Raw genomic sequence first — 12,767 nt, 5'->3', positions numbered from 1 at the left:
AGTTCCGATTGGGCTGCTGGATCCTGGAAGTCCCTGGGTGGAGGCAGGTTCTGCCTCTTTCTGGGACGCCTGGAGCTCTCTTTGGATAATCCACCCTCTGCCATGGTAGCCTGAGTTTCTCTATATGCACCCCAGGTGTCGGGGAGCGACTGGAGAGCCAGGGGCTCAGGAGTCCTGGTCATCTTGATTAGTTTTGAGAGAGTTGGCTTGCTGTCAGGGTTCCGACCGATGCCCTAATTAAATCATGAGCATCAAGCCAAGCTTCAAAAGAAATCCAGTTATTTATTAGGAGCTTCATGTCGGCACGGACCAAGTGAAGCCAACTCTGATCTCACTTAATTCATGTCCTGGCTCTGACCCTGTTTCCCCCTCCCCCCAAGGTGTATCATCAGTCACATTCTCCAATGAAGCAATTTCGCAGGTTGTAGAGCTCCCTCCCTCCAGCCACTGTGAGTCTATGTTGATATGACATTGACGTGGCCGGCTGGAATGTGCTTTGATTTGACTGAAGTGTGATTTTTGATTCCCCATCTCCCTGCCTATGGCAACTCGAGAGCAGGTCAGGAATGCTTCATGAGTTGACAATTTGATTTGTTTTAATAATTATCTTCTTTAATAGTTGCGCATCTTGCTGTTAGCTGAATTCTTAACTTTCTTAACTATCTGAATGTCTATCTTCTCCACCAACTTTTTTTTTTTTTGTTTCTCTGTGACATTTTTAACTAGTATTTTAGTTTTCTCTTTATTTATTTTCAGTCCTGCAACTTCACCATACTCTGCTACCATTTTTATTAACTTGGGTCCAGATTCTTGTGGTTCTTCTTGAATAAATGCCAGGTCATCTGCAGATGTCATATCAGAACCATTGCACCACATCTTTCAAAAATCCTGGAACACTGGGGAACTACCAATCAAGGAAACAATCAGTCCACTAAAGAGAGAAGACAGCAAGGAAGTAACAGGCAACAGAGAGAAAGCAGAGCTGCTTAACCAGTGGTGGGATTCTGGGGGTTCTAGGGGGTTCGGCCGAACCCTTTGTTAAATTGCTAGCTCGCCCCGCCCCTCCGCACTACTATTTATTCCCAATAAATGGGGCGAGCGAGCCAGCAATTTAACAAACGGTTCGGTGTTTTTTTGTAATTTATTGGCCCCGCAGCACACCAAACCGTTTGTTAAATTGCTGGCTCACCCGCCCCCCGCCCCGCCCCGCCTTCCACCCGCGTGGCGCCAGCCTACCCTAGCTAGGGGTAGGCAATTGTGGCTCTTTTACAACCTGTGGACTTCAACTTCCAGAATTCCTGAGACAGCTTGGCTGTCTCAGGAATTCTGGGAGTTGAAGTCCACAGGTTGTAAAAGAGCCACAATTGCCCACCCCTTCCCTAGCCTGAGTTCCGCTGCCTGGGATCCATGTGGGCTGCCACATGGTTCCCCACCGGCTCCAGATGCAAGAGAGCAGGGTAGAGAAAGCAGCTTGCTGCTTGCCTGGGAGAGAAGAACTTCCAGAGCATTAAACAAAGGTAAAAGGGAAGCAGGGGGAGTGGGGGGGAGAGAAGGAGAGAAAGAGGCTTTAATTTGCTTCACATCGGAGGCTGGAGGCTTTTTGTTTCGCTGTGTCCCTCTTTCATGCAAAAAAAAAAAAAAGCCCGATCTGGAGCCGAATGTCATTAGAAGCAATGCAGTCAGCTTGGAGCATTTCATTTCAGTCTTCCAACTGGGCAATGAATTGAACCTCCTCCCCTAAAACAGATGCAATGTGGGTTGTTTGTTTGTTTTAGCAACATGGATTGTTTTCCTAGGGCAGGGGTTTCCAACCTTGGCAACTTTAAGATTTGTGGACTTCAACTCCCAGAGTTCCTCAGCCAGCTTTGCTTTGCTTTGTTTTGCTTTGCTGGCTGAGGATTTCTGGGAGTTGAAGTCCACAAGTCTAAAAGTTGCCAAGATTGGGGACCTCTGCCCTAGACCATTTTAGGAGCAAAGTAGTGGGTTTTGCTGGCATTTAAGGAGGAAAGGAGGGAGGAAGAGAGAGAGAGAAAAAAAAGAAAAAGAAAGGAAGGAAGGAGGGAAGGAAGGAAAGGAGAGAGAGAAAAAGAAAGAAAGAAAAAGAAAGAAAGAAAGAAAGAAAGAAAGAAAGAAAGAAAGAAAGAAAGAAAGAAAGAAAGAAAGACAGGAAGGAAGGACCACAAACCATGGCACTAAACGTGGTTTCAGAAGATGCTTTGAAACAGGATAGCAATCTAGGGCTGGAAGGGACCTTGGAGGCCATCTAGTCCAACCCCCTGCTCCAGCAGGAAACCTTATATCGTCTAGATTGTTTTGGTGCCTCCAACAGAGAGGAAAATTGCCAGAAAGGAAAAGGGGTTTACTAGGACAAGGCTGCCGTGCAGAGGAAGGCAGAGATAGTCCTTGGCTTATGACCACAATTGAGCACAAAATTAGAGTTTAGAGACAGGAAACCTTCCAAGGTTTCTGGTGGGGGGAGGTTTGAGCTGTGGAATATCTCACTGCCACACATGTGTGTCCCCCCCCCCTCGCCCTTTTTTGCCTTGAAAAGGCAGAAGCTTGAAGAGGTTGCAGAAAAAAAATGCTCTTAGAAGCTTCTGAGGATCAGGCAACTCAGCTTAGATTGTCAGAGGTTTTTAAAGGGATTTTTTGAAGAGGTTGTAGGAAAAAAAATCGCCTTAAAAGCTTCTGGCGATCCCAGCAGATTTGTGTGATTGTCAGAAGCTTCTAAAAGCATGTTTTCCTGCAACCTCAGCCGAGGAGGTTGTAGGAAAAAAAATCCCTTTAAAAGCTTCTGGCAATCCCAGCAGATTTGCCTGATTGTCAGAAGCTTCTAAAAGCATTGTTTTCTGCAACCTCTTAAGGTTGTAGAAAAAATGCTTTTAAAAGTAAAAGTTAAAAAAAAAATTGGCCATGCCCACCCAGTCACATTACCCACAGAACTGGTAGTAAATGGACTACACAGAGGGCTGAAAAAGTTATTTTTGAACGGTCCTCGCACTTTTGACCAGTCCTTGAACTTACGACTTTCCTCACATTTTACGTTTTGTGCCCTATCTTGTCACCGTGGTGAAGAGAAGTAGTGGTGAAATGACTGACACGGTTGTTAAGAATGCTGCACGGGCATAAATGTGAGGATGGTCATAAGTGTGAGAACCGGTCAAAAGTGTGAGGACCAGTCAGAAAGGACTTTTTTCAGTCCTCTGAGTAGTCCCTATGCACATAGCCTCGCCCACCCGGTCACATGACCAGCTAGCCACGCCTACAGTCACATGATCAGCTAGCCACGCCTACACAGTCACATGACCAGCTAGCCATGCCTACACAGTGACATGATTGCCAAGCCACACCCCCAACTAAGCCACGCCCACAGAACCTGTTGTTAAAAAAATTGAATCCCACCACTGTGCTTAACTCATATTTTGCATCAGTCTTCATGCAAAAAGAAACTATAGCCCAATCTACCAGGAACATAACTCTAAAAAACAGACTGGAAATAAAAGTTAAAATAAGCCAAAAAATAGTAAGAGGACACCTGTCTGATCTTGATAAATACAAATCACCAGGACCGGATAAATTACATCTCAGAGTTCTAAAGGAGCTGGCAGATGTCATGTCAGAACCATTGCACCACATCTTTCAAAAATCCTGGAACACTGGGGAACTACCACAGGACTAGAAAAGAGCTGATGTTTTTCCCATCTTCAAAAAAGGGAGAAAAAACAGACCCAGGAAACTACAGACCAATCAGCCTAACATCAATACCCGGGAAGATACTGGAAAAGATAATAAAAAAACAGATCTGCCAACACCTAGAAACGAGTAAAGTAATAACTAGCAGTCAGCACGGGTTTGTTAATAACAGATCATGCCAAACCAATAATTTCATTCTTCAACATAGTGACTAAATTAGTAGACCAGCGAAATACTGTGGCCATAATATACTTAAGACTTCAGCAAGGCATTCAACAAAGTAGACCACAACCTACTTCTTCGTAAGTTAGAAAAAAGTGGGATAGATAGCTTCACTACCAGATGGATTCACAACTGGCTGACAAACCATACTCAACAAGTAGTCCTTAATGGGTCTAAGTCTACATGGAGAGAAGTAAGCAGAAGGGTGCCACAAGGTTCCTACTTAGGCTCTGTACTCTTCAATATCTTCATAAGTGACTTAGATGAGGGAATAGAAAACCTTTGGTTCATTTCCTCCATTTTTTTCTCTGCTTGTTCTGATTTTTCTTCTATTACCTGAATCCTTTGTTCATTTTTTCTATCATCTGTTGGAAATTCCCTATTCTTCCATTCATATCGTGTATTATTTCTTTCACCTCTCCCAACTCACTCTTCACTTCATTATGATTCTTTGTTATTGCCTCCTGTAAAGATTGGAACATAATCATCAGATCTTTTTGGAATGAATTTGATTTTTCTACTTGTAACATGCTCTCTATTGATCTTTGATTTGATGGACTTGATGTTGCAGATGTGCTAATTTGTTTAGGTTTGGATTACTTGCCATTTCTGCTTGTATCAATTAGAATTATATTCTAATTGTATTAATTTAGTAAAATACACCACAATAATCTCCTAATCCCCCACCAACTTCTGACTCCCCCCCCCCACATTTTAAATCCAGGAAAGAACACACTTTTCTCTTCCAATTTCCCACCAGTATCACAATCTTATAATTTTTATAATCTACCAGATCAGTCCAAGAATTACTATTGTAGTGGCATCAAATGCTTCTTTGCAAATAATTATTTTTCTTTCTTCTCCTTCTCTCAGTAATTAGTATCTAGAATCCACAAGGCCCACCAATTCCCCAAGACATTGTAACTCTCAGTTCATTGTTCAAAGTTCACAGCTGCTTCTCTATTTCACTTTATTAATTATATTTGTAGTAAACAGTTTACGGCAGGGATGAAATCCACTTACCTTCGCTACCGGTTCGCAAATGGGAGCGTGCACGCGCTTTGCTCATGCGTGACACGTCTGCACATGTGAGGACCTTCTGCACATGTGCAGAATCTACTTGGTCTCAAAAAAATTCCAAGCTGTTTCTCTTCACCACTTTGCTAGTTCGATTTGTAATCCACAATAGTTCAAAGTATAGTTCAAAGCATTTCAATATTTTCACTGTTTTTCCGGATCTGTCAAAGGCTCAGAATCTTAGTCGCTGCAAACTTTGGGGAGCAGGAAAAAGAACACCATGCCTCCCCCTCTTGAGTCACATTCTCAAAAAAGAAAAGAAATTGGGAGGGAAATTCTACCCAGGGATTAGAAAAGAAAAAAATCTCACCCAGATCACTCACGCTGTTGCTCAGTCTTTCTCAGTCACTTTTTCCAATTGGCTGTGTCAGCTTGGTCTGGCCATAATGGCAGTCTTCTTCTCCTGCCGGTTTGAGAGCTTCCTCCGGACCTGCAAGGAATTGCTTTCTTCCTCGCGATCCATGCAGTGTCAGCTCTTCTTTGTCACCTCTCTGGGGTGACTTTTGGCCCCCTTGGGGGCCTCCTGACAGTAAAATTCAGCTGGCTTAGCTAAGTCACCACCGTATTGCCACAACATCAGCCCTGCCCATCCATATTTGCTTGTTCTTAAACCTCAACAATTGGAGGGTCACAACTTTCCCATCTCTGGTCTTGAAATAGCTACACATTAGTGTTACCATTATATTATTTTTAACTGAATTTCCCCCATATTTTACCATTGCATATATTTAACGTATGCTGCTATTCCTAAAATATATACTGTTAGCCATCAGATTTTATGAATATAGATTGAGAAGCCTAGTTCTCTAGATTCAACATGGAACTTTCCTTTTCTGCATGCCCTCCACTGTGCCTACTATTTATGCTTATAAATATACTGTATTCCATTTTGAGAGTTGGGGAACATAAACAGAACATCTTTTGTAGGTGAAAAAGCAGTGCATGAAACAAAACCTAATGTTTTAAGTCTGGAGTATTGCTTTAATATTATTTTATAGAATTATTAAGATTCCTTTAAAAAGTTATATTTTTGTATCTCTTAAATACCTTTTCATCCAAGAAAAACACTTTTCTGTGAGACCCTAAATCTAATTATGCTTGGCTCTGGCTAAATGAAGGTGAATTTAATTAGGACTTGACTTGGAATGAATATAAATTTGTAGTTTTCCCTCTCGGACACTGAAACCAAGATCTCAATACAAAATACCGTGTTACCCCGAAAATACGACATGTCCTGAAAATAAGGCCAAGTCTGATTTTTGGGGCGGGTGTAAATATACGCTCTCCTCCAAAAATAAGTCCTAGTGAAGTGGTGGGCATGGGCAGCACAGGAGGTAGCCCTTCCCTTCCCTAGTCACCTTATGGAAGCTCGGCACCTTAATTGCGGCCCGTGGATCAGCTGAGCCAGCACGGGCCAGGAGCTGCCTCTTATTCTGTCTCTCTGTGGAGGCCTCCCAGTCAAGGCTCTGCCACAGCTTTGGAGCAGACCTCTGCCTTCCCCTGTGCAGGATTGCAAGGCTGAAGGCTTCGGAGGGAGCATTTTTGGGATGTGTGTCTCTGCAGAGCTCCCCAAGGATAGAACAATCGGCAGGAAAATGGGGAGCAGATTTTCCTGCTGATTGGAGCAAGGCGAAGCCTCCAGCCTTGCAATTCTCCGCAGGGAAGGCGGAGGTTTGCTCCAAAGCTGTGGCAGAGCATTGCACTGGGAGGCCTCCACAGAGAGACAGAATGAGAGGCAGCTCCCAGTCCTTGCTGGCTCAGCTGATGGAGGCTCCCTCGTGGGGTGCAATCAAACTTCCAACCCCAACGGACTCGGTGGGTGCGAGCTACCCCAACCCAGAAAGGGGAAGGAGCTGATGGGGGGGGGAATGGAAAGTTCTGGGAGTTGAAATCCACAAGTCATTAAATGGCCAAGCGGCTGCCCATGCTGTTGCTGGCCTCTTTGCCCTCCTGACAGCGCTGCGCTCAGCAGCACTGCAGGACTGCTCCTGTCTGGCCGGCTTGAATCATCCCAGATTGAAAACCTTCAAAAACGTTCTGAGCGCCACCAGCCTGCCAGGGCCCCTTCAGGAACAGCTGCCTATGTCACCTCGCCCGCACCACCTTTGGGATGCTGAGTGCCAGCCTGCATGCCTATTCCACCCCACCCCCCCATTTCTTTCCCTTCCATTGCTGCTTCTGGGATCGCTTCTTTCCCTTCCCACCCTCCCAGTCTCTTCCTTTTCATTGCTGCTTCTAAGATCGTTTCTTTCTCTTCTCCCCCCGCCCCCTTTCCTTTCCATTGCTGCTTCTGGAATCACTTCTTTCCCTTCTCTCCCCCCCCCTCCTTTTCCTTCCATTGCTGCTTCCGGGGAACAAACAGCATCCTGGAGAGAGCGGGACCAGCAGTAGCACTTTTAAAAAGTAAGATTTCCCCCAAAATAAGTCCAAGTGCTTATTTTGAAGCCCAAAAGAAAATAAGACCCTGTTTTATTTTCAGGGAAACACGGTACATTCCAGGTGTTCTATAGTAGGCTAAAGCTCTAATGCTCCGTGTTCAGCTTCCATTTTTATTATGCTTTTTTTAAAAGAGATTTGCAACAGACTATTGCCAGAGAACCCAGTGCTCCTTCTTTTCCTTCTGTGCCTGCATATCAAACTGTTCCCTCTGGGGGAAACAAGCCCTCTGCATCCTCTACTCCAACTCCAGCTCCCCGAACCAATGTGGTAAGTAAATCAACAGTAAAGTTATTGTTTTGGGCTTCCTCTGTTTCAGTAAATTCAGTGAATTGGAAGAGCAGCCTTGTATACTGAATACTATACATTGAAAAATTGCAGTGCAAAACACAGATGAAAAAGAACCTATTCACAGCCCAGGTAGATAAGAGACAGAAAAAAATAAAAGGAAAGATAATGCCATGTTTCTCTTTAATCAAAATAGCATTTGAAAACTATTCTTGTCTTCTTGATAATTGATAATTTTGAGATTTGAGTTTTGGTTTTTCTAACAAAATTCTAGGCTACATAGATTGATTATGTGGTGATGGCAGAGGTGGGCCAGGCAAAAGAGAAAGGATGATTGATAGGACACAGGAACAGTGAAGTGGATAACTAATATTGCCATTATATCAACAGCTTGATAACAATTGTGAATATTATGTATCATTTTGTAGATTAAAGCTACTGTATTTGCAATTTACAATAAAATCTATTTTGTGATGCTATAAATTGCTCTCAGTTATAAATATATTTTCTCAGATTTACTAATTAGTTAAGAAAAATGAAGGATCACCCTTGGCAATCTTTATTTAAATAAGTAATTTAAGAAAGGCTTCTTTTAGATATTTAAAAGGAATCGATTTAAATAATTTTTTCTCATTGTGTGACAATTACATAATGCTGTTTGTAGTCAGCCTTTCATGACTACAATTGCCATAAATATAAAATATAACTTAGATTATGTATAATTTTGTTGTTTAGTCTAGTAAACCACAGCCACCAGCACGTCCTCCTCCACCAGCAATTTCTACAGCATCTGTAGTCACTGCTCCTGGTTCAGCAACTACTGGGATATCATCTGCTCCTGTGGGTCCTGCAGCTAATGTAACACCTTCACAAGCCCAGGGGCCACCTTATCCAACCTATCCAGGATATCCTGGGTAAATTTGCAAAGATGTGAACTAATTAATGTCATATTATATTGGAATGTGTGAATGACTTGGGAAACAAAGGGAAGAGAAGCTGCCTAGGAAACAATCAGACGAGATGGAGGAGACCCCAATAAATTAACAGTTCAGTGCTAATTGATCAGGTGGTTAAAAATGGCAGTGGGAAATTTGTATCTTCAGATTTGCTAAACTCTATTAATGTAGCCTACAGTAAAGCAGAATTACTCACCTGGTCTTATTTCCTATCTGTCTACTTGGGAGTTCTAACATATACAGTTAAGACACTTATGAACTTAGTGGCGCTAATATTGAACATAATAGATTTATGTATTAAATAGTTTTAGTTCCAATAATAGTTTGGAAGAAAGAGCCAGTTTGGTTTAGTGTTAAGGCATCAAGACATCAAAGACACTTGGTCTTTGATAGACCAAGTTCTATCAAAGGGACTTTTTCCCAGCTCACAACATCAGGCTTGAGAAACAAGCCAGTTGGTTAATTCCTATGGCAACCAGTGGATCAATACTTAGCTGATCCAAAAAATAAAAGTGGGACCTGGTCTTATGGGAAAATATAAGAAGAGAAAAAAATGTTTTAAGGAAAATAAATAGGACCTATAGCACAATATGCTGATTAATAAGCATTTTTTAAAAAGACTACAAGTAGTCCTCGACTTAAAACCAGCCTTGGTGGCGCAGCAGACTAAAGTGCTGTTAAATAGCACCAGCTGCCTGCAATTACTGCAAGTTCAAATCTCACCAGGCTCAAGGTTGACTCAGCCTTCCATCCTTTCGAGATAGGTAAAATGAGGACCCCGTTTGTGAGGGCGATAAGCTGACTTTGTATAGATGATTTTTTATATTTAAAAAAATTACATAAATGTTTATGTAAATTATGAATAACAGGCTAATAATATATTTTTATTTTCCACAATGTATTTTCCTCTCACTATCTATATTGTTAAAAAAAAGTGTTTGGCTTAGTAACTTACAAATGTGTTGTATAAGGACTGATCTAAGCCAGAAATAAAGTAGTACAGGTAGTTCTCAATTATCCTTAGTGACTGGTTGAAGTTACATCGAATCCCCAAAAGATACTTATGACCTAGTTCTAAAGTTCTAATGCCGTTCCCCCTAACCTCAATCATGTGACGATGTTTTGGCTGCTCAGGAACTGTTCCGTATGTCTGTTTGCAGTGTCCTGCTGTCACTTGACTATGATTTATAACATTTATGTTGTCTCCAGTTTTTGGCAAAAAAAATGCCCATAGTAAACAATGGATTTGCTTAATGACTGCTGCAAAAAAAATTAGGCTGGCCATATGATGATCAGCTTTATAACTATATAACTGTAATTGGCAGATTCCACTATGGTTATAAGTGAAGCTTACTTGTACTTATAAAAATCCATATGAAAATGTTTAAATTATATTTTGCCCATATGCATTTTTTTTATTAATGTTATGATCTTCTTTCATTGCTAAATTTGGTAATAGAGGTTCACTTACTAGTTCTTGCATGATGATTAGATTAGATACTTTCATGTGTAGATTGTTCAGCATTTAGTTTAATAGCTTTATGCAATGAAGATTATTTCTTCATTGTCTAAGATTTTTGGGATAAGTCAAAGCATTGAAATGTCTTCATTCTAATAAAATATGCTTTTTTGTTTTGTTTTCACAGATATTGCCAGATGCCTTTGCCATTGACCTATAATCCTTATATGTATGGCCAATACAATCTTCCATATGCACCATCACCTGGGTACCAAAATCCTGGACAAGCTTCTTATCCAGGACCACAGCAACCTGGATACCCTTATCCACAACAGCCATATTATCCACAGCAATAACATATCAGAAAAGAAACATTGCTTGTTATAACTAAGAGTAATTTGCAATAAGCATATTAAATTTCTAGTTCAGCTAATGTACCTCACTGTATTGGAATGGTTGATAATTTCCTTTCCTATTAATGCTCCAAAATATATATTTTCTCAATTGAATTTTGGCTATATCAGACTTGTTGAGAAAGTAGCAAGCTTCTACAACAGTAAATTAACAGAATTAGATTTTAGTGAAATTCAATTTATGTACTAAGTTATCTACACCAAATATTTCCACATAAATACTAAATAATTGGTCTAAAACAAAATGGCACAAGTCTGATAAACTATAAGAGTAAATAGAATTTCTATATTATATTGGGTTTGCTTTTAGTTACCAATACATTTTCTTTAAAGCATTGTAAATTATAAGTGGAAAATAAACTGCGTAAGATAGTTTGAAAATTATACTTAGATATTTTATATTTCACTATAACTAATGTATGTTTTTGAAGCTAGAGCACCTTCTTTAACCCTGTTTTTGAAGCTGAGATTTCAGCAAACCAATCGTGGTTTCTTATATTAAGTTCCTAAAATATACTAACAATCTCAAAAATCAATATGTTATTCCAGAATACGATAAAATAAATCAGCATATTTTTATTGAATCATTCAAAACCTAGCTTGTAAAGTATTCATTGGGGATGTACACTTGACATTTTGATATTTTACTTCTGGCTTATCTAATTGTGTTGTTTTTTGAAATGCTAAAAGTTCATTTGTCCCCTGCAACTTGCCTTTATCCTACCTCATTACATGTGCCTCTGTATATACAAAGATGATCCTGTGCAACCTATTTTTCTTGGGATGTCTAAAGAAAGCTTAAGCTACAAACATGGATAAATAAAAATAATTACATTTATTTAACCAATTTACTCTGTTTTCAAGATTTTGAAAGGAACAAGAACCTCATGCTACAATTAAAATAAGATTCTACTAGAGTTGTTTATCTTAAATCCATAACAAACATCCTGCATTTAAATATAGTTCATGCCTGCATGACATAAAGGAGGCATGTGCCCAGCCAAGAAGCCTTTTGCAGCCCACCAGCATTTTTTAAAAAGTAATAAATTTACTACTGCCACCAAAATAATAATAATAATAATAATAATTTTATTTCTATACCGCCCTTCTCCCGAAGGACTCAGGGCGGTGTACAGCCTATTTAAAAACACAGACAAAACAATGATATAAAATTTAAAATAATTAAATAATTAAAAGATACTCTGGATTTCTCTATGTCACTGCTAACACTGCCAGCTCCAGTGCTACTGCTACTCTGCTAACTGCAAAACAGCTGTTATGTCTGCCTGGTATTCTTTTGCAGCCTGCAAAAATTTTTAATTTATTGACCCATTCAGTCAGTCAGTTTCTATAGCTGCCATATTGACCAAGTGAGTGGCTTAATAATTCTAAAACAGTTAAAACAATTAAAAACTATAGAATATACAGTAGCTAAGATAATTAACCAATTAACAGTAAAAGCCAGAAATGGGGCCATTAATACATTCCAGGCCTGGGTACGTAGTTAAGTTTTTCGAGCCTTGTAAAAGGCCAACAGGGTATAGGTCATACTTATTTCCAAGTGGAGAATGTTCCACAAAGCAGGGGCTACAGCAGAGGAAGTCCGTCTTCTAGTTCCTGCCATTCAAATGTCTTTGGCAACACACCCAATCTGGATTGAATTGGAAAAAGACAGTCCCTCAGGTAACCCCAATCCCAAGCCATATAGAGCTTTAAAGGGAACAACTATACTTTGAACTATACCCAGAAACACACTATCAACTGATGTAGCTCATATAATTTTTTCAGATGTGTCGTATATCTGGCACCATTTGCTACCTGTCCAAATGTTCTGTGTCCTCTTTCAATTTCATAAAAGCTAAAAGTAAGGGAGAAAGGAAGACATTTTTAATCCTTTATTTTAATTACTGAAATTCTAGTATAAATTACTAATAACCCTGTGAAAGGAATAAACCTTACTAGTAAATAGTGATCTGAATAAATAAATCTCACTTTTATAGTAGCAGCCTAAAGTATAATTTTACCATTAAAAAAATGGAAGAACAAGAAATAAATATATTTCATGTTTCTTACAATACATCAGTTATCCTAAGACAGGAATACAAAAGTGTTAATAAATATTTATACATTAAATCTTAGATTGGAGATATATTATATAAAACAGTGGGAATGTGCTTCTGAATACTGTACAATAGCAAATAAAAACAGGTCCATATTATAGTT

General features: G+C 39.9%; 1 protein-coding gene across 4 annotated transcripts in view; it reads left to right on the top strand.

The window, feature by feature from the left end:
- Positions 1-11,138, top strand: part of PDCD6IP (programmed cell death 6 interacting protein) — a 120,721-nt gene extending 109,583 nt beyond the window's left edge. For all 4 annotated transcript variants that reach the window (XM_060686023.2, XM_060686022.2, XM_087894116.1 and 1 more), the window contains exons 16-18: positions 7,563-7,698; positions 8,452-8,630; positions 10,319-11,138. In XM_060686023.2, the coding sequence (XP_060542006.1) occupies positions 7,563-7,698; positions 8,452-8,630; positions 10,319-10,487 (484 nt within the window). In that variant the 3' untranslated portion in view covers positions 10,488-11,138. The remainder of the gene's footprint in view (positions 1-7,562; positions 7,699-8,451; positions 8,631-10,318) is intronic.
- Positions 11,139-12,767: the final 1,629 nt, after the last annotated feature.

The sequence above is a fragment of the Pantherophis guttatus genome, chromosome 4 (assembly GCF_059756535.1).
Source record: "Pantherophis guttatus breed Tessera chromosome 4, ASM5975653v1, whole genome shotgun sequence".
Lineage (NCBI taxonomy): Eukaryota > Metazoa > Chordata > Lepidosauria > Squamata > Colubridae > Pantherophis > Pantherophis guttatus.
This window is presented reverse-complemented; position numbering and strand designations above follow the sequence as displayed.